Source organism: Artemia sp. Qi Xiang Cuo, chromosome 20 (genome assembly GCF_049724085.1).
Source record: "Artemia sp. Qi Xiang Cuo chromosome 20, ASM4972408v1, whole genome shotgun sequence".
In the NCBI taxonomy this organism is placed as follows: Eukaryota; Metazoa; Arthropoda; class Branchiopoda; order Anostraca; family Artemiidae; genus Artemia; species Artemia sp. Qi Xiang Cuo.
Genome location: NC_142813.1, coordinates 43,406,643 through 43,428,242, shown reverse-complemented (window position 1 = coordinate 43,428,242; position 21,600 = coordinate 43,406,643). Strand labels below are relative to the sequence as shown.

Below are 21,600 nucleotides of genomic sequence, written 5' to 3'. Positions count from 1 at the left end.
TAGTGTCTTCCTGTCAGATAATGTTTTTTAGTTTGTTTTCTGTCCAAACCGCAACCGTTGTGCCGTCATTAACTATTAAGTGTATTCTGTTGTTAGAGGTGATCTACGTCACAACTTCCAATTATAATGAAATCAAAATAGGCTTCCAGAGGAATTTTTCTAAAGGGGGAAGCTTTACGAACTTTTTTCGTGGAAAATTAGGCAGAGACTCAAGAAAATGTTTTGCCATAAAATGGCACATTCTGAAATACATTATAAATATTTGTCAAAGAAGACACGTAATTAAAGTTGATAACTTCTAGAGGCAATTACTATAGCTTTTTTGAAAATAAGTAATTTTCCAAGCATGTTACTTTAAACTGTAATTGAAAAAAATTCCATGATATAGAAAAATTGCAGAAGGATCTAGTTCTGATAGATAAATTCCATGAAAAGAAGTTATTCTATTCTCACAAGTGTTACATTTACTGATTTTTGTTGTTTACTTTGATAATGTATTGGTTGTGCCACAGAGCAATAAAATTTCTCCCTTTGAAATTTTTTTTTTGCTTTTATATATCTGTCTAGATCCTTCCCTTTAAGATTTCTCTTAAGATATTAAGACACTTTTAAGATCTACACTTTTAGTCGAAATTTGTCAATTTCTCTGTCGTTCCGTTTCTTTGATCGTTTCTCCGGCAACTATTGTTTCATCCTTATTGTGATTAGATAAAAAAACAAGTTTTTTTAGCTGAAAGTAAGGAGCAACATTTAAACTTAAAATGAACAGAAATTGTTCCGTATATGAAAGGGGCTGTCTCCTCCTTTACGCCTCGCTCTTTACGCTAAAGTTTTTTATTGTTTTAAAAAATAAAGCCGTGAGACTGAGTCAAACCTTAGCATAAAGATCGAGGCGTAAAGGAGAAGACAGCCCCTTTCATATACGGAACAATTTCTGTTCGTTTTAAATTTTAATCTCGCTCCTTACTTTCAGTTTTAAAAACTTGTTGTTTTTTTTGTTTAATTTCTGAACGTTTTTGAATGAATGCAGCTTTGATTTTGGCTCACCGTACATGACTAATAAAAACGAAATTTGCATGTTAATTTTATTTTTTGGCTAAATGGCTTTCTCGAAATTTTGTTCTGACGTAACTTACGAACTAACTTCCGTAGCGAACTTCTATATTCGTATATTTTTTATTACGTATCTTAGGGGGTCCGCCCCATAGTCAATACCTCGCTCTATACGTTAAACTTCAAATTTTGTTCCAATTCTTTAAGAATGACCCCTTAATCAATGACCCCTTAATTAATTTTCTAATCAATAAAAAATGGAATTTTTTATTATTTAATTTCTGATCATTTTTTTTTAATAATGCTGGGAAATCCGGCGCCCCCTTCATAGCAATGTCCCTTCCCCCATCAAAACTTTCTCCATGAAAAGATCCTCCCACGTAACCCCCGACCCCCCCCCCCAACTACCAGAAAACATCCTTCCTGAAAACCTCTGTAAACTTCACAATAACCAATACTATATGTAAACATTGAGCAAAGTTCATAAATTGCAGACCTTCCCCTGGGGACTATGGGGGATTAAGTCATCCTCAAAGACATAGTTATTTTATTTTTCGACCATGCTGAACAAAATGGATATCTCAAAATTTCGATCGGGTGACTTTGGCGAATAAATGAGCGTGGGAGGGGGCCTAGTTGCCTCCATTTTTTTGTTCACTTAAAAAGGGAACTAGAACTTGCAATATCCGTTCGAATGAACCTCCCGCGATATTATAGGACCACTGGTTAGATACAATCACCCCTGGAGAAAAACACAAAAACAAATAAACACGCATCCGTGATCTTTCTTCTGGCAAAAAGTACAAAATTCCACATTTTTGCAGATAGGAGCTTGAAACTTATATAGTAGGATTCTCTAATACGCTGAATCTAATGATGTGATTTTCATTAAGGTTCTATGACTTTTAGGGGGTGTTTCCCTCTTTTTTCGAAAATAAGGCAAATTTTCTCAGGCACGTAAGTTTTGATGGATAAGACTATAAACTATTATATATTTGAAATCAGTATAAAAATCTGATTCTTTTTATGTATCTATTGGTATCAAGATTCCGTTTTTTGGAGGTTCGGTTACTATTGAGCCGGGTCGCTCCTTATTTACAGTTCGTTACAACGAACTGTTTGATTAAATAAAAAAAACAAGTTTTTTAACTGAAAGTAAGGAGCGACATTAAAGCTTAAAACTAACAGAAATTATTCCGTATATGAAAGGGGCTGTCCCCTTCTCAACGCCTCGCTCTTTACGCTAAAGTTTGACCCTTTCTGACAACTCTGTTTTTTTTTTACAATAAAAACCAGTAGTTACACAGCAGTTACACAACTTTAGCGTAAAGAGTGAGATATTGACTACGGGGAGAACATCCTCATATACGTAATAACATACACGTAAAAAAAAAAAAAAAAAAAATCAAGCGATACGGCTCAACAGTAATCGAAACTTTAAAATACGGAATTTTGGTGTCAATAAATGTATCAAAAGAATGGGCTTGTAATGCTTATTCTAAATATATAAATTTTATTAAATTTACTATTATTCATCAAAATCTACGAGCCTGAGAAAACTTACCTGATTTTTGAAAAAGGGGAGAACACCCCTACAAGTTAAAGAATCTTAATGAAAATCACACCATCAGATTCAGCGTATCAGAAAACCCTACTCCATAGGTTTCAAGCTCATATCTGCAAAAATGTGCAAATCTGTATTTTTTACCAGAAGAAAGATCACGGATGCGTGTTAATTTTTTTTCTTTCTTTTTTTTCAGGGGTAATTGTATTTTGGAAAAACATTCTTCATATGAATGACGTCACAAATACTTGAAATACTTATAATAAGATTTTCTGGAGATGAGTGTTTGTGCTAAATATTTTTACATTACAATTTAATTTGATTCTCAATAGTATAGATTAATTTGTCGGTAATAAATATACAAAAAGTGTTTTCGAATAAAACAAAATCAAATTAAAGTTGTTTTCCGAAAGAGATTAGAAAAATTGCCTATCTATCAATAGCAATTTATAATCATTAGTAATTGATATATTATTTTTTCCGTAAAAGCTGTAAATATATGTGAAAATGGACACTTGGTAGAAAATCAAACGGTTTTTAACGGATTAGGCACGCACTCCTGAATTTCTTCTGGGAGGGGGCGGGACAAAAAAATGTCTTGAAATTCTGAACAAGGAGTGCCCCAAACTACAGAGAAACTAGGATTTCAGGGAGTTAGGGCCTCAAACCCCCAAGTGTACGTGCCTGGTTTAGACAGAACACATAAAGACTTAGGCTGTAAACAGAGGTTATGGATGAGTATTCACTAGTTTTAAATTAATGGTGTGATAAGCTTAAAAGAAATATTTATAATTCTTGATTATCACTTAATCTAAAAAACAGATTCTGTTTCGTCAATGTCAGTCCTTAAACTTAATGACATAATTTGTTCCTATTGGATGCCAAATTTAAATCTGTTTAAGACAAACATGCTGGTATTTGACAGGGTTTGATTTAATTTCGGACTTAATGCCAGTGAAGGCTTCCGGTGTGCCAAATCATCCGTCAATTTTTTGGCTGGTCAGGTTTGGCATGTGTTGAAGACTATTTCAGGTGGTTGGTGCCGATAAGACGAAAAAGTTTGAAGATAGGGCCAAGGGCGTATCCAGGATTTCTGTTCGAGGGGTGGGGGTTTCCAGAAAAACTTTCACAGAAAAACTGTTCATTATTTTGTTTGTTTTGGTAAGTGCGATAGGGAATAAAATTATTTGTCATTTTCGTTTACAAATTAACTAACAAATTAATAATTCGTTTTGTATTCTCTACGCGGAAAATACAATCTTGCAAAGTTTCACGGGTACTTGCGAACAGTTGGTTTTGAGGAAGAACGATATGAAATTTTGGGGAATCAGGGTACTAACTTTCTTTTGGGTAAAATCTGAAAATTTCAAGATCTAATCGGAAGTACGCAAGGCCACCCCCCTCCCCTCCATACTTTGTATCCTGCAGTTGGAAAATAAACTATATCCTTGGTGCGTCTTGTGCACATTTTCGTACATATTTATGCCAGAGCCGTACTTAAGGGGCCAAGTAACCGCATGTGGTTTTGTAGTCACACTCAGCCGGTCACTGTAATAAACCGACAAACACACAAGTTCGATGAAGACGTTGGCGAGGTGTGATAGACAAAAACTAAAATAGTAGAGAAGAAAAAGAAATTTTAATGAGAAGTATTTCAAAATCTATAGGTTTTTGTCGTTTAAATTTTCGTCTTCTTCTCTACAATTTTTCGCTTTCCATCTATTAAGTCATGTTTGATTAATCTCATCTCAGCCTATTCGTGGGTTCACCGACCTATCTCTCACCTTTTTCTGTGCTACCGCTGAAGCCAAACGATTGTCGTCATAATTAGGGTGCAAGAATAACTTTCTCCTTAGAAAAATTCTGAAAAGTGGTAGATTTTGCCCTTTCCCCTCCAACATTTTCGTGGATTGACGTCACTGGGGTTATTGTACTTAGTTTTTAATGCTATTGAGGTTCTACATCCTGTATAATTAACTTCGTCCTCATGGCTTCTTATCATAGTTGTGGCGTTAGACGCAACCTAGTAAAGAACTCTAGCCCATAGTAACCGAAAATGTAAAAATGCTTTTGGAAAAAACTTTCAAGTGAGATAGAATCGCCATTCGAAGCTGCTCGAAGCAGGGATGGTAACTATTATTTCGATTGTACGTTCTAATTCAAAGCAGAAAACTTGCAACTCTTGCAACAATAAATGACAACTTGAGACAACCGCCCCCCCCCCTGTATCGCGTAAAAAAAAATTTGTACCCACTGGTATAGTAATAAAATCGAGTGTTGTTTTAGTTTTTTTTTTGTTGCAAAGTTACTCAATTTTACTTATTTTTAGGTGTTGCTGGTAAAGCAGATTATATTATATTTTCCACCGATTATGAAAACTATGCCGGAATATATTCATGCCAGCCTCTATTATTTGGTCATAGAAGGACGGCTTCAATTTTGTCACGTAAACCCAACTTGGATCAATTATTTGTAAACAAGGTTTGTTGATAGTTTCATTTTAGGAAAAATCAATAAACTACAAGAAAATAAAACTAGCGTAATAAGTCGGTTTTGGAAGCAAAACGGATTTCAAGGAAACGATCAATCTGGTTAGGTGTGGACGATTTTGTTCAAATTCTGCATGATTCCTAATAGAAGATTGCAATTTTTTTGCTAGACGTTTAAGCATGTTTTTTGCAAAGTGTCTAAACGTCAAAACGTCAAATGTTAAGCAAAAACGTCTAAACATGTGGTTTTCTAGATTCTACCTGATCTATTCGATCGAACGGAAAAATATGTCAGGTTAACTAAACCAGCCACCTGCGCAGGGTTAGGTTTTGGGGGAGGGGGTGGCCAATAATATCAAGATTAATTTCATTGATAATTTGGATAAGAAATTCAAGAATATTTTAGACTTAGTGTGAGGCTTGGACCTGAGACCCCCCCCCCCCCCGTACGTCTATGTACCAATCAAATGTCTAGGAAAAATAAACTATTGAATACTGATCTAAAGATTCAGATACAGTTCGATGCGCTGTTCAACGCTTTTCTAAATTTAATTTCACCGCAACGTAGTATAAGTTTAAAACAAAAAAAGCAAACACATATTTCGCCGTATACAACAAGGCGTCTTCAGCGTTAAAATAAAAAAAAAAAGAAACTAAAATTAAAAAATATAACTAGAAAATATATATAAAACTAAAATAGACTAACTTAAAATATATATACAATTACTTACATTTACAACTTGCATCTACCTTCATGAAACCACAAAATTAACTTACTTTTGTGGTACCTTCATGAAGGTATCTGCAAATTGTAAATGTAAGTAATTGTATATTAAATATTTTATGTTATATTATAATTTTATATTATATATTTTCAATTACTTTCAGCCATAGACACGTTTGGAATCTTTATATTCATTTCTTTGTTTTTGAAAATTAAATTAAGATTCAAAAATGTAAGTAGAATAAAATAAATTAAATAGTATAAAAAAAGAGAATAAAAAGGAAAGACAACATCAGATACATTGCAAAATTTACCCAAAATTACCTTTTTTTTAGTCTAAAAAATCAATCCGAGTTTATTATTGAATAGTGATAGACATTAAGGTGAAATTCGTTGAGTATATGATGATTCGACAAAGAATGAAAGAGGAAAAAAAAGAGAAAATATTTATTAAATTATTTTTTTTTATTTGTCAGTAAAATAAAAGAGTAAATAAGAACTTTTTTAAAATACAATATTACACACACAGCACAATTTACCCAAAATTACCTTTTTTTTTAGTCTAAAAAATCAATCTAAGTACGCTACTAAAAGGAGGTGGTCGTTGAGTCGTTGATGATTCGGCGAGAAATAAAAGAGAAAAAAGTAGAGAAAACATTTATTAAAATATTTTTTCAGTACAATAAAAGAATACATAAGGATTTTCTTAAGAGACCACATCACGTACATAGCATAATTTTACCCAAAATTACCATTTTTAGTCTGAAAATTAATCCGAATACATTATTAAATTATGTTAGTCATTGAGGTGGTAGATGATTGATGATTCGAAAAGAAATGAATATATCCTCTTAGGAATTTTTATAGATAGCCTGATTTTGATTCTACCGTGTTCTGACCGCCCCAATTATTAACTACAGATACACGTTTTATTATTGTATTTGAAAAAAAAAAAAACAAAAAACAACAGACAACAGAAAACAAATCAAACAACAACAGAAAATTATAAAAGGGTCAATGTCAAACTATGGCTGCGGAGATTCACTGATTGAAAATGTCAACTATGTAAGGGATAGAAGTTCTTATATATCGTTCAGTACAAATTCTTATTGGGGCAAGAAGGGGGATTTTGTTGACACAGAACGCGGGAGGGGGTCGAAGGGGTGAATATTGACCAGGGAAAAGGGGAGTTGTTCAAGGGTTATGAAGGACATTTTTAGCAAAGCGCAAGGTAATTTTTGCTCTCCTTTCCATAAGGGTGACAAGATTAGCTCTCCTAAGAAGGGAAATATAAGGTACTTTACCCTCATTGAAGATAATTCTTAGGCACCTTTTTGGGACTGCCTCTATTCTGTCCGACAATTCAATGGAAATGCCAGGATGCCAAACAGGACAGGCGTACTCAAGGGTTGGGCGTACAAATGACAAGAAAATCCTCAAACAGTGCGATTTAGGGCATTTAAATTTTTTGAGGAGTTTAAGGAGGGAAAATACGGCATTTGCACGTTTTAAGATGCCATTAATATGACAATCCCATTTTAAGTCACTAGAGATGGTAACGCCCAGTAATTTCATAGTGGTAACAGACATTTCAGGGGGGATTGGACAGGAGAAATAAGGGGGAGTTTCAAAGAAATTAGTAGTAAGAACAGTTGACTTTAAAGGGTTGACTTTCATATCATCAGTGAGAGCTTCGGCTGATATCGACTCCAAGATGTCCATTGGGTTGCTTTTTTAATTTTTGAAACACGTCTCTAAGACAGTTAGATCATCAACGAAGTTTCATCTATCCGGAAAATAAACACCAAGGTTGTTTATCATTGTAAGAAATAAAATTGGACCTAAGAGGGTTCCTTGGGGCACACCATTTTAAATTGGGAGGGGATCAGAATATACATTCAGGTATTTCACGACTTGCGTTCTATTAGAGAGGAAAGACACAACTATTCTAATTAAAGAAGGGTCAACTTGAAAGTCATTAGATAGCTTTTCTAATAGTATATTGTGGTTGGTTAAATCAAAAGCTTTTTGCAAGTCAACAGCGATAACATTGAGCCAGGTATTGGGTTTTTCAAGAGTGTTACATATTGTGTCCATAAGCTGAACAAGATAGTGGATGGTAGATGTAGAACGTATGTTTCCGAATTGTCCGAACATTTGGGATTATCTTTACTTTCAACCACTCAGCTAAAAAGCTTTCATATAACTTGGAAAAAACTGGAGTAACAATAATGGGAAGGGCACTATCAGAATTTTGATTGTTACCTTTCTTTTTTTACGGGAGTAATAAAACCTATTTTACAACAATTCGGAAATTTGGAAAATATATATAAAACTAAAATAGACTAACTTAAAATGTATATACAATTACTTACATTTACAATTTGCATCTAACTTCATGAAACCACAAAATTAACTTACTTTTGTGGTACCTTCATGAAGGTATCTGCAAATTGTAAATGTAAGTAATTGTATATTATATATTTTATGTTATATTATAATTGTATATTATATATTTTCAATCACTAGCCATTAATAAAACCTAATTTCCAACAATTTGGAAATTTACCAGTAGAGGTAATTTTATTAAAAAGTAAGGACAAAGGCTCTGAGAGAATGTCAGCAAAGGCTTTAATTAGTACAATCGGGATGTCTAGTAGACATGTACTACACTTTTTAATGTTCTTAATTTTTGCCTCCACATCCGAGGGCGAAATAACGGGAAAATTGAGAGAGCACAAATCATAAGGAGTGTCAAAAGAAAGGGGAGGGAGGTTTTGAACTATGGAAGAAAGAAACCTCTTCAGATCATTGACTATAACTGAAGGGTCTTCTTGGAAATGGAAATCTATATTATTATGTGTTTTCCCAAAAATTTTCTTTATTCTATTGTACCATTGTTTTGGCTTTGTAGAAAATAAATCCTGGACTTTGCATTTGAAATATGAAGAAGCAGATTTACATATTGCTTTTTTTATATGTTTACGCAGTGAGTTCGCTTCGGATGTTTCACCACTCTTTAGTAGATTCAATTTAATTCTAATTAGTTTTTTTTTCAATTGGCTAGTAATGTATGGTTTGTCATTAGAACATGTTTTTACTTTTTTCACAGGGAAGGAATTTATGCATTTTGTTTTAATCAGATTTTGGAATTTAGAGACTTTAAAATTAATGTCATTTTTTCCTTTGAGAGCCAGCCAGTTTTCATTGGTAATCCAAGATCCAAATGTGTAAAGGCCATCATTGGAAATTGGGCGATAAGAGAACTCAGTAACAGAAAAAGTATGATTAAAGCTGTTGAGAGGCTTCAATAATAAACAAAAATGGTAACTTCCTCCTAACGGGGGCAAGGGGACAGGAGGGGCGTAGAAAGCCTGCATATTGGTGCAAATCAAATCAATTTGTAGGCTTTCTGCGTTCGTAACAAGGAGCTTTGGAAAAGTAAAACGGTTACTAAAGAGGGCAATTTTTTGTTTGTTAATTGTGAGAGACAGTGGGGAGTGGGAGGAATGTGGATCTGGAAGAGGAGAGGCATCTTTTTCAGGATGAAGGCTGGGATTCGTTTGAGAAGCAGGATTAAAAGGCGGGGCTGGGCCGCGCTTGAGAGAAAAGGAGGACAGCGGACAAATTATGAGGATATTTTTAAGTTGGGATTTTAGGGGACATAAGTTAGATCTAAAACACTGATTCATACTAGAGTCACGCAATTCGATGCTTCCATAACTCGAAGTACCTGGGAACGAATGGATGGAAGTAGGGTCTTCTTTGTGATGATAGAATACGGTGGGGGTCTTCAATGGACACAGGTGTGTTACTTGACCGGTTCGGTGACTCTCGTTTTTTGACAGAGTTTACTTGGCCCTGTTGGAGGGGAGAATTTGTTTTCGTTGAGCTGAACTGCTTGCGGTATCTCACTGACCTTTCATGTAATGGTGGGAAGGTTTGATGCAAATCGTTTTTTGACAGGTTCGAACTGATGAGAGAAGAAATTGGAGTGGGTGCTGACTGTGGGTTTAAATTTTGTTTTCTGCACTATTTAAGAGCTTTTTAAAAGATTAGTACCCATATTTGAAATGGATTTGACTACATTCACTGAAGAAAATCCCACTTCTAAAACTGACAAACACCATGGTACGAAAGAGTTTGCACCCTGGGAAACTACATTAATTATTAAAATAATATTTCTTGCACAATTTAAGTTTTTTCCACGACTCTTCCGTCTTGCCAACCCCTCTCCAGGCATATTTGCATATACCTTTATTAGCATTAACTTGCTTCCTGGATAGTTCATCACTAGGATTGAACTCACACCCGGTTTTACATGTATAATTAAGGTCAATTTCAGAATGAACTTGACCTTGAACACTTGTGCCTGGGAGGGAATTAAAACCAAGACAGTTTAATCATTTAAAAACACAAGCTTGTCTTTTTATCTAAGTTGAACCAGAAATCACTGCATTCGTATCAATAATTTTGTCGTTGACCTTGTCTTCTGTTAAATTCTCATTAGCATCAATAAGTCTTGTTTGAATATTGGTTTTAACAGAACTTGGGGATTTCTCTTTTTCTTGGATTGGAAAAGACTGGGGGTTATCAACTCAAACACTTTTTGAAATGGTTAGGGTGGACATTTCTATAAAAACTTTCAAGTTCACTCATCAATGATATACTTTGAAGAAACAAACACGTCAATCACAAGAGAGATTGACAAAAGAGAGACATGTGAATCAGCGTAGCAGAGTGATCTGTGATCCCAGTAGGTATTGTTTCAGTGGGAAAAAGATCATAAGAAACCATAAAATTAAAAAAATCTAAGTTAAAACCTCCTGTAGATAAAAGATTAAAATTGAATCACCCATGCATAAAAACTCTTGTTGTGACCTCTGAACAATCACTAGAAGACTTTGGCAACCTTCTGTGAAATCTACATACGACGCACTTGGAGGCTTATAAACTACTGATAGGATAATTTTACTCGCACCAAGCATCATACCAATCTCGATTTCAATAGAAAATGTTTCTATTTTATACCTTTTCCACAGACATTAAGATCCTCTCTTGACTTCCATTTAAGTGAATCACTTACTATCAAACCGAGTCCGTCGCGGTTCATTGAAGCTCTACTCCTCGCGGTAAGCTGATAGCCCGGAAAACTAAAAGACGAGAGAGGACTAACCTGACTCGAAAACGTTTTACAAAGGGCCATAACATGGAGATTCCGACAATTCGAAAGAAAATCAAATATCTCGTCATACGAAGAAGTAAGGTGGCAGTTCCGCGAACACGCATTGAAACCAGCATTTTGCATAGTTCCAAGCACAGTTTATATAATTATCCAGTGTGATCTTTCCCTATCTCACCCATTATAAAAACCTGGACCGAGGTGTGAGGGCTCCAGAGAACGTTTTTGCAGATATAATCATAAGCGGCATTAGATTTTTTCACGGGTAGACAAAGAATATTCACCTACGGAACAAGTACTGACAAAACCACTTGGCCGGCTCAACCAATAAGTGGATAATAAGTGCAGAAATAAGTGGGAGGAGCTTTTTGTTCACACTGGGAATGAAGAGCCAGAAATCATTTGCGGTAAACTTACTGGATAATTTTATAAACTTTCCAAGATACGAGGAATCACAGTATTTACTAAATTACAAAGGTCTATAACTCACTGTAGACTCTTCGTTCGCCAAATCTGAAAGTAAATAACTATCAATATAAAACAGACAACTTTCCAACTGGCTCAACCTTGATGTGGTACCGATTGGTACATCACAAATATTTATATCTAATAAATACTTTCATTTTTCTCCCCTCTTTTTTTCCTGGCCATAGAGCCTTACGGGGGAGTTTATATTGAAGTGTATTTTGTTAAGTTTATTGATTTAATAAATTGATTGATTGCTTGATTGATCGATTGATAGCTCTTACTGTGAAAAAAAAGAAGAAACCAAAAATTAATAATAAAAGAAAAAAAAGACGCAGCTGAGTTCTCGGAACATATGAGTAATTATAACAATAATAAATGAAAAGAGAACAAAACCTTGATAGACAACCAAAACAATAAAATAAGCACAAGCAACTAAAAGAAATCCGCCAATGACCGAATCCTGTGAGCAATGACGTCTGTTGGGAGTTTTGCCAAAATTATCCCATGATCAGACCAGAGATTTCGCACTCCAAAACTATCACTTGTCGTATTCAGAATGTCCGGCTGGCGTTTCGTTAGGGCCTCAGACACGAAAATGCCCGACTTAGCAAGCTTAGTTTTGCTCTTGAAAACTTTCCTTGCCATTTCGCTGCTTCTCAATTTCACAATCACCGGTGCAGCGTCTCTTTGGCCTAGTGCAGTAGAATTATTTAAACGGTAGTGGTAAATACTCTGAATGTCATTTTGCGAAAAACCGGTGACTCCCATTTTTGTGTTATGATATTCGTAGTTGTTGCTTTCAAATCTTCACCCAGCAACTGCTTCACGCCGTTGAAAACTAGGCTATCTAGAAGTTGTTATTGTTTAAAATCGCTTATTTTGCTTTCCATCTGTGCCACTCGATTTTCCAAACCTTGAATTTCTGCTTTCAACCTTCTGTAAGACTGTAATGTGCTCTGAAACTTTGGTGTAAAGCCAAAGAACGGGGGATCTGGGCTTACGTGCCGGAGGATCCTTCCATGGAGGAAGTTTTCATGGGGAAGGGACATTGCTATGAAAGGGGCGCCGGATTTCCCAGCATTATTTAAAAAAAATGATCAGAAATTAAATAAAAAACAAGTTCTTCAACTGAAAGTAAGGAGCAACATTAATAATTTAAACAAAAAGAAATTAGTACGTATATGATTGGGTTTGTCCCCTAGTCAATACCTCACTCTTTATGCTAAAGTTTTTTTAGTACTTTCATAAGAGCTATTTATTCTAATTAACGGTCTTTGGGATTAAGGGGTCGTTTTTAAAGAATTGGAACAAAATTTGAACTTTAGCGTAAAGAGTGAGGTACTGACTAGGAGGTGAACCCCGTAATATACGTATTAAAAATATATGAATATAGAAGTTCGTTACGTAAGTTAATTCGAAGTTACATATATTTATTACTAATGCAAACGTTCGTAAATAAAAGTAAACAGCTTTTAAGAAAGCCATTTAACCAAAAAAAAAGTAAAATTAATATGCAAATTTCGTTTTAATTATTCATGTACGGTGAGCCAAAATCAAAACCTGCATTAATTCAAAAACGTTAAGAAATTAAATAAAAAAAAGACATTTTTTCTATAATTGATTTTTGCGTTCTTGCAATCTCATCCTCACTAGCAACAATTCTCTCCAACAGCTGAGATGATGAGCTCGCTGATTTTGAGCGCAGCGTACGATTTGCTTTGTTTGTAGATTTCGGGAGAGTTTGAAGCTTCTTCAAACGCAGGATTTTCTCCTTTTCCCGTATTTTGCGACGCTTCCTTTATATTACCATCATACGATACCAAGCTTTTCTCAGTGAGCCTTATTTCCTTGTGATCTCCGTAGCAGAAAACAATGAAGGTTTCTCGTCCTTTGTTATCTTTAACGATCTGCAGGACTCTAACTGGACATAACGGGAAAATAGGAAATGAGCTGGGGCTAAATCAAAACGTTTGAAGGGCGTTTTGAAGACAGAACGAGAAAAAAAATCTCTTGTAGTTAGCAGGCCCACGGATGGCATTGGCAATCACCTCCGTGGTGGTGGCCCAAAGAAGCGTGGAGACCTGCAAACGTTTTTTCCATCGTACTCTGGCATCCACAGCAACGGTTATAATATTATATAATTATCCAAAGCAAATTGTTCACAGCGCCATACAGTTTTGTGCACAATTTCACTTGTTCCGCAATGAATTGGTTTTCTTGATGATTTTTTTTTTCGTTTTTGTTTCAGCTGGCTAAAACTCACTCTGGTTTTCTTAGGTTTTTTTTTAGCTATTTTTATGTTGTCCGTTTTTTTTCAACTGGCTAAAAATACCCGTGGTTCTCTTGGTTTTCTTAATCATTTTTATGGTTTTTATTTCTTTTCTGTTTCAACTGGCTAAAAATTCAACTGGCAAAAAATTAAGAACTCTGGTTTTCTTAATTGTTTTTAAGTCTTCTGTTTTTTTTTTTAACTGGCTAAAAATCACCCTGGTTCTCTTCGTTTTCTTAATCATTTTTATGTTGTTTTTTTTTTTCTTTTTTGTTTCAACTGGGTAAAAATAACTATTGTTTTCTTGGTTTTATTAATTATTTTAATTTTTTATTTTTTTTTAACTTGCTAAAAATAACCCTGGTTCTCTTGGTTTTCTTAATCATTTTTATGTTTTTTTTTTCGTTTTTTTTTTTAATTGGCTAAAAATCACTCTGGTTTTCTTGGTTTTCTTAATCATTTTTATGGTTTTTATTTCTTTTCTGTTTCAACTGGCTAAAAATTCAACTGGCAAAAAATTAAGAACTCTGGTTTTCTTAATTGTTTTTAAGTCTTCTGTTTTTTTTTTAACTGGCTAAAAATCACCCTGGTTCTCTTCGTTTTCTTAATCATTTTTTTGTTTTGTTTTTTTCGTTTTTGTTTCAACTGGGTAAAAATCACTCTTGTTTTCTTGGTTTTCTTAATTATTTTAATGTTTTCTTTTTTTTTAACTTGCTAAAAATCACCCTGGTTCTCTTGGTTTTCTTAATCATTTTTATGTTGTTTTTTTTTCTTTTTTGTTTCAAATGGGTAAAAATCACTCTTGTTTTCTTGGTTTTCTTAATTATTTTAATTTTTTCTTTTTTTTTAACTTGCTAAAAATCACCCTGGTTCTCTTGGTTTTCTTAATCATTTTTATGTTTTTTTTTCGTTTTTTTTTTTTAATTGGCTAAAAATCACTCTGGTTTTCTTGGTTTTCTTAATTGTTTTTAAGTCTTCTTCTTTTTTAACTGCCTAAAAATCACCCTGGTTCTCTTGGTTTTCTTAATCATTTTTATGGGGTTTTTTTTCGTTTTTGTTTCAACTGGCTAAAAATCACTCTGGTTTTCTTGGTTTTCTTAATTATTTTTATGTTTTCTGTTTTTTTTTTTAACTGGTTAAAAATCACCCTAGTCCTCTTGGTTTTCTTAATCATTTTTTTTTTTTAATTTATGTTTCAACTGGCTAAAAGTTACACTTTTTTTTTTTTTTTTTATTTATTTTTTTATTTTTTATGTTTTTTTTTTAACTGGCTAAAAATAACCCTGGTTATCGTGGTTTTAATAATAATTTTTATGTTTTCTGTTTTTTTTTTGTTTTTTTTAACTGGCTAAAAATCACCCTGGCTCTCTTGGTTCTTAATCATTTTTATGTTGTTTTTTTTTTCATTTTTGTTTCAACTGGCCAAAAATCACTCTGGTTTTCTTAATTATTTTAATGTTTTCTGTTTTTTTAACTTGCTAAAAATAACCCTGGTTCTCTTGATTTTCTTAAACATTTTTATGTTTCTCTTTTCGATTTTGTTTCAACTGGCTAAAAGTCACTCTGTTTTTTTTTGGTTTTCTTAATTTTTTTTATTTTTTCTGTTTTTTTTTAACTGCTAAAAATCACCCTGGTTCTCGTGGTTTTCTTGATTATTTTTATTTTTTATGTTTTTTTTTTTTTTGTTTTTTTTTTTAAATTGCTAAAAATAGCCCTGGTTGTATTGGTTTTATTAATAATTTTTATTTTTTTTTTCGTTTTTGTTTAAACTGGCTAAAAATCACTTTTTTTGTTTGTTTTCTTAATTATTTTAATGTTTTCTGTTTTTTTTTTTTAACTGGCTAAAAATCACCCTGGTTCTATTGGTTTTCTTAATCATTTTTATGTTGTTTTTTTTTCGTTTTTGTTTCAACTTGGTAAAAATAACTCTGGTTTTCATGGTTTTATTAATTATTTTAATTTTGTCTTTTTTTTTAAATTTCTAAAAATAACCCTGGTTCTCTTGGTTTTCTTAATAATTTTTATGTTTTTTTTTCGTTTTTTTTTTTAATTGGCTAAAAATCACTCTGGTTTTATTGGTTTTGTTAATAATTTTTATGGTTTTTATTTATTTTCTGTTTAAACTGGCTAAAAATTCAACTGGCAAAAAATTAAGAACTCTGGTTTTCTTAATTGTTTTTAAGTCTTCTGTTTTTTTTTTTAACTGGCTAAAAATCACCCTGGTTCTCTTCGTTTTCTTAATCATTTTTTTGTTTTGTTTTTTTCGTTTTTGTTTCAACTGGGTAAAAATCACTCTTGTTTTCTTGGTTTTCTTAATTATTTTAATGTTTTCTTTTTTTTTAACTTGCTAAAAATCACCCTGGTTCTCTTGGTTTTCTTAATCATTTTTATGTTGTTTTTTTTTCGTTTTTGTTTCAACTGGGTAAAAATCACTCTTGTTTTCTTGGTTTTCTTAATTATTTTAATGTTTTCTTTTTTTTTAACTTGATAAAAATCACCCTGGTTCTCTTGGTTTTCTTAATCATTTTTATGTTTTTTTTTCGTTTTTTTTTTTTAATTGGCTAAAAATCACTCTGGTTTTCTTGGTTTTATTAATTTTTTTTAAGTATTCTTATTTTTTAACTGCCTAAAAATCACCCTGGTTCTCTTGGTTTTCTTAATCATTTTTATGGGGTTTTTTTTCGTTTTTGTTTCAACTGGCTAAAAATCACTCTGGTTTTCTTGGTTTTCTTAATTATTTTTATGTTTTCTGGTTTTTTTTTTAACTGGTTAAAAATCACCCTAGTCCTCTTGGTTTTCTTAATCATTTTTTTTTTTTCATTTCTGTTTCAACTGGCTAAAAGTTACACTTTTTTTTTTTGGTTTTCTTAATTTTTTTATGTTTTATGTTTTTTTTTTAACTGGCTAAAAATAACCCTGGTTCTCGTGGTTTTAATAATAATTTTTATGTTTTATGTTTTTTTTTTGTTTTTTTTAACTGGCTAAAAATCACCCTGGCTCTCTTGGTTCTTAATCATTTTTATGTTGTTTTTTTTTTCATTTTTGTTTCAACTGGCCAAAAATCACTCTGGTTTTCTTAATTATTTTAATGTTTTCTGTTTTTTTAAATTGCTAAAAATAACCCTGGTTCTCTTGATTTTCTTAAACATTTTTATGTTTCTCTTTTCGATTTTGTTTCAACTGGCTAAAAGTCACTCTGTTTTTTTTTGGTTTTCTTAATTTTTTTTATGTTTTCTGTTTTTTTTTTAAATGCTAAAAATCACCCTGGTTCTCGTGGTTTTATTTATTTTTTTTATTTTTTCTGTTTTTTTTTTTTTTGTTTTTTTTTTTAAATGGCTAAAAATCGCCCTGGTTCTCTTGGTTTTCTTAATCATTTTTATGTTTTTTTTCGTTTTTTTTTCAACTGGCTAAAAATCACTTGTTTTCTTGGTTTTCTTAATTATTTTAATGTTTTCTGTTTTTTTTTTTTAACTGGCTAAAAATCACCCTGGTTCTATTCGTTTTTTTAATCATTTTTATGTTTTTTTTTTCGTTTTTGTTTCAATTGGCCAAAAATCACTCTGGTTCTCTTGGTTTTCTTAATAATTTTTATGTTTTTTTTTCGTTTTTGTTTCAACTGGCTAAAAATCACTGTTGTTTTCTTGGTTTTCTTAATTATTTTAATGTTTTCTGTTTTTTTAACTGGCTAAAAATCACCCTGGTTCTCTTCGTTTTTTAATCATTTTTGTGGGGTTTTTTTTCGTTTTTTTTTAAATGGCCAAAAATTACTCTGGTTTTCTTGGTTTTCTTAATTATTTTAATGTTTTCTGTTTTTTTTAGCTTGCTAAAAATCACCCTGGTTCTCTTGGTTTTCTTAATCATTTTTGTGTTTCTTTTTTTGTTTTTGTTTCAACTGGCTAAAAATCACTCTGTTTTTTCTTTTGGTTTTCTTAATTATTTTTATGTTTTCTTTTAACTGGCTAAAAATCACCCTGGTTGTCGTAGTTTTCTTAATTATTTTTATATTTTTTTGTTTTTCATTGCACAACTTAAAACTCGTATATTTACAGGTTCGATCCAAGCTTGATTCCTTCAGCGTAGACCCTCATGACTTTTCAGTCATCAGTCAGAAAAACTGTGCTCACTCCAACAGAACAATTTCTGTTAATCCTGATACTTTCAGTGCTCCAAGCATTGGTAACGCTGTAAAAACTGTTGGGGATGCAATTGGTAAGTAGAATACCACTCTGCCAGTTGAATTTATACTAACTTGACTCGTCCTTGTATAAATGTATGCCAGGGAAAGAGGGCCGGATCTAGGGGGGCTAGAGGAGGCAAGTGCCCCGGGCAGCACGCCCGGGTGGGGGCAAAATAAGCTTGAATTTTTAATATTCTCGGGCAAAATTGCAGTATTGATGGTAACAGTATTGATGGTGCGACAGGGGCGTCAAAGTCTAAAGTTGCCCCCCCCCCTGAGAAAAACCTAACTCCGTCCCGGCGAGGAAGGGACCGACAAATCAAAGGTACTGAGATTCACTTGAAATTTTGTTTTTAGACTGTTGTCCTTTACGATCTATGTACTAGTAAGTTTTTTCAGTTTCATGGTTCGGCGAATCCTAATATTTGGAAATTCGGATCCTGCTAAGACGTGAACCGTAGGGGCAAGCTGTTTAATACCAGCGGTGTGTGAATCTTCGGGTATTTTTCGCTTGATTCTAAGGACGGTTTTCTTCTGGTTTCTTTCTAAGCCTTTTGATGGTGGGTAGGATGGTGTTTATTTTATAGCTTTAGGGCGGGGAAAGAAAAAGGAGGGAAGATCAAAAGAACAAAATAGTTTTATTTTGTGTCTTTTGCAAGGAAGAATTGTAGTAGTTATCAAGACGGTGTTTCTTCAGTTTGATTATGCTTGATTTATAAAGTGGAATTCATAATAAGCTTTTGCGTCACGAAGGAATAGTTTTTGCTTTGATTTTGTATGCTCATCTATGAATACAGAATAAAAAAAAATAACATATCTCGGGGGAAAAGTATTTCTGGCTGGAACCGTGCAATTTTAAATTTATTTATTTCCTTCTAGTTTTGGGAAGTGTTTCGAGCTTTAACCTATATGTGATGATACGAGTGTATCTTTTCAGTTTAATAAACAATTTTTAACGCCACCATTGAATATAAGCAAACCTGTTTTTATTTTTTTTTATTTCATGAGCGCCATTTAGAATTTTGTGAGCACAGCAAATCAATTTTTAATGTCACCATTGGATTTGAGCAAATCGGTTCTTTGAATTTCATGAGCACATCAAACTAAGTTTTAATGCCACCATTTTATGTAAATGATTCTGTTCTTATGAGCACAAAAAAAACAGCCTTTAATGGCACCATTTGAAGTGAAGGAATCTGTTCTTAGAATTTTGTGAGCACAGCAAATAAATTTCTAATGCTATGAGCACAGTGAATCAATATTTAATGCCACCATTGGATGGAAAGAAACTGGGTCTTAGAATTTCATGAGCACCGCAAACCAAGCAAAACAATTCCTAATAAGTAGTGATATGATAAATTAAATATATTTTGTGTTTATTAATAAAAATACATTAAAATAGATAAATATGAAATAAATAAATAATAATGAATATTTATTTATATTAAGTAAATTAATAAGTAATAAATAAGAAATAAATAAATAAAAAGAAAAAAGTAATAAATAAATTACTAGGCCCAAATTGTATTAAATTGTCTTACTTTAAGAATCATGTAGTTAAGGTCTTATTAGCTCCACAAAACGCGCATATATAAAAAGAAAATCAAATGGAATGTCACTAAAGTCTCTAAATGAGACTATTCTTAGAAAATAGCTGTTGAGTTTTTGAATGCCGCCACTGGATGTGAACGACCCTGTTCAAAGAATTCCATGAACACAGAAAATAATTTTTTGATAGAAAATAATTGAAAATGATTAACATAGCTGGTTTTGAGTGTTGAATAAACTAAAATATAGTTGATGAATGAGAAAATGTTATAAATTTTGAAGCTAGGAAATATGAAACTGCAATCCTATTAAAGGGTTATCTTGCAATTCTGACTTTTTTGAGAAAAGTAAATAAAGTTTCCGACAACCATCCAGTAAACTAGAAACACTTCGAACGAGCAGATATAGAAATTTTAGTACGACTTCTTCCCTACTTTTATACGCAATGTTTCACTCTACGTATGGATTGTAACCTTACCTGCAACTATCTTCGATAGCTGCATTGCCCAAAAAGCACCCATACGTCTCAAATGGGATATACGATAAAAAATTATTAGCCAGAAAATATGTAAGAAACAACAGCCTAAAATAAGAGAATTCTGTTATTTGTGTTCAAGCAATTAATTTACGCATTTACACGTTTTTCTGTGTTTATCCCTGTCTTAAAGCCTTATAACCACTTTTTCTCCTTATTCGTAGAAAAATCATTTTTCTCTCTTCTTAATCAGAGTAAGCTCGGTTGTGATCTTGTGACTGTGATCTCAGTCAGTGTGGCTCGGTTGAATCTACCAATTTTGAGAACTTCAAAAAAAAAGTTAGATTTGTATCTTAATTTTTTTCTTTTTTTACTAATATTTCTCAAAATTCGTGAAAAATTTGGTTTTTTCTTCTTAATCATATTTGCTAGTATTACCTACCTATTTGGAACTACCAGTTGGAACTACTACCTATTTTGAGAACTTCAGAAATTTTTTTTTTCGATTTGTATCTAAATTTTTTCTCTTTATTCCTACTTTTTCTCAAAATTCGTGAAAAATTCGTTTTTTCTTCTTAATCGGATTAGCCATCATGGCTCCGTTGAAACTACCTATTTTGACAACTTAAAAAGAAAGTTTTTTTTTATTTGTATCTAAATTTTTTCTCTTTTTTACAAATTTTTCCTAAAATTCGTGAAAAAGTCGTTTTTTCTACTTAATCAGATTATCCAGTATGGCTCCGTTGGAACTACCTATTTTGAGATCTTCAAAAAAAGTTTTTTTCGATTTGTATATAAGTTTTTTCACTTTTTTACTACTTTTTCTCAAGCTTCGTGAAACATTCATTTTTTGACTTAATGAGATTAGCCAGTATGGCTCTATTGGAACTTCCAATTTTGAGAACTTTTTAACCCTTGAATCATGCTCGCCTCCATTACAAGTTGTTTACGGTATGTTGATTTTTGATAATTTGTTTTTACACTCTTAGGTAATGGAGTCAAGGTCGTCGCTGACTCTGTTGGTGGCTTCGTCGAGCGCTTTGGGAATCGCAGCAGCAACATAGTTAGTGAAAGAGATCCTGATTTTGATGCAGAATGGTTTTAAGTGTTTTTTTTTTTTTGACATTCAAATTCTTATTCCCGCAGTTATCAAAATAATTAGTTAGTGAAAGAGATCCTGATTTTGATGCAGAATGGTTTTAAGTGTTTTTTTTTTCAATTTCCCTTTCAATTCATTTCTGAGTGGATTTATTTCCTCTGTAGGATGTTTTGTTCTAGCTGTATGTTTGAGACTGCAAATAAATCCTGCCAACAAAGTTCAGTTTGACAACATTAGCCCAAAGAGAGCATTTGCCGATTTCATTTTTGGCCATTGTGTTCTTCATTTGGTCGTCATGAATTTCATTGGCTAAGCAAAAGATTCCAAACTTGTATGTGTTTTTAATTATTTTGATAACTGCGGGAATAAAAATTTGAATGTCAAAAAAAAAAACACTTAAAACCATTCTGCATCAAAATCAGGATCTCTTTCACTAACTAATTATTTTGATAACTTCGGGAATAAAAATTTGAATGTCAAAACATTCAAATTTTTATTCCCGCAGTTATCAAAATAATTAGTTAGTGAAAGAGATCCTGATTTTGATGCAGA

General features: G+C 32.6%; 1 protein-coding gene and 1 pseudogene across 1 annotated transcript; both read left to right on the top strand.

Annotated features, from left to right (window-relative positions):
• The first annotated feature begins 232 nt into the window (after nt 1-232).
• On the top strand, nt 233-21,062 carry LOC148940241 (uncharacterized). The gene is made up of 4 exons (XM_089106107.1): nt 233-278; nt 4,947-5,098; nt 17,799-17,958; nt 20,939-21,062. Exons 1-4 carry the CDS (start codon nt 233-235, stop codon nt 21,052-21,054), a joined length of 474 nt encoding a protein of 157 aa, XP_088962233.1. The 3' UTR covers nt 21,055-21,062.
• On the top strand, nt 21,056-21,441 carry LOC148940240 (dolichyl-diphosphooligosaccharide--protein glycosyltransferase subunit DAD1 pseudogene; annotated as a pseudogene).
• Nucleotides 21,442-21,600: the final 159 nt, after the last annotated feature.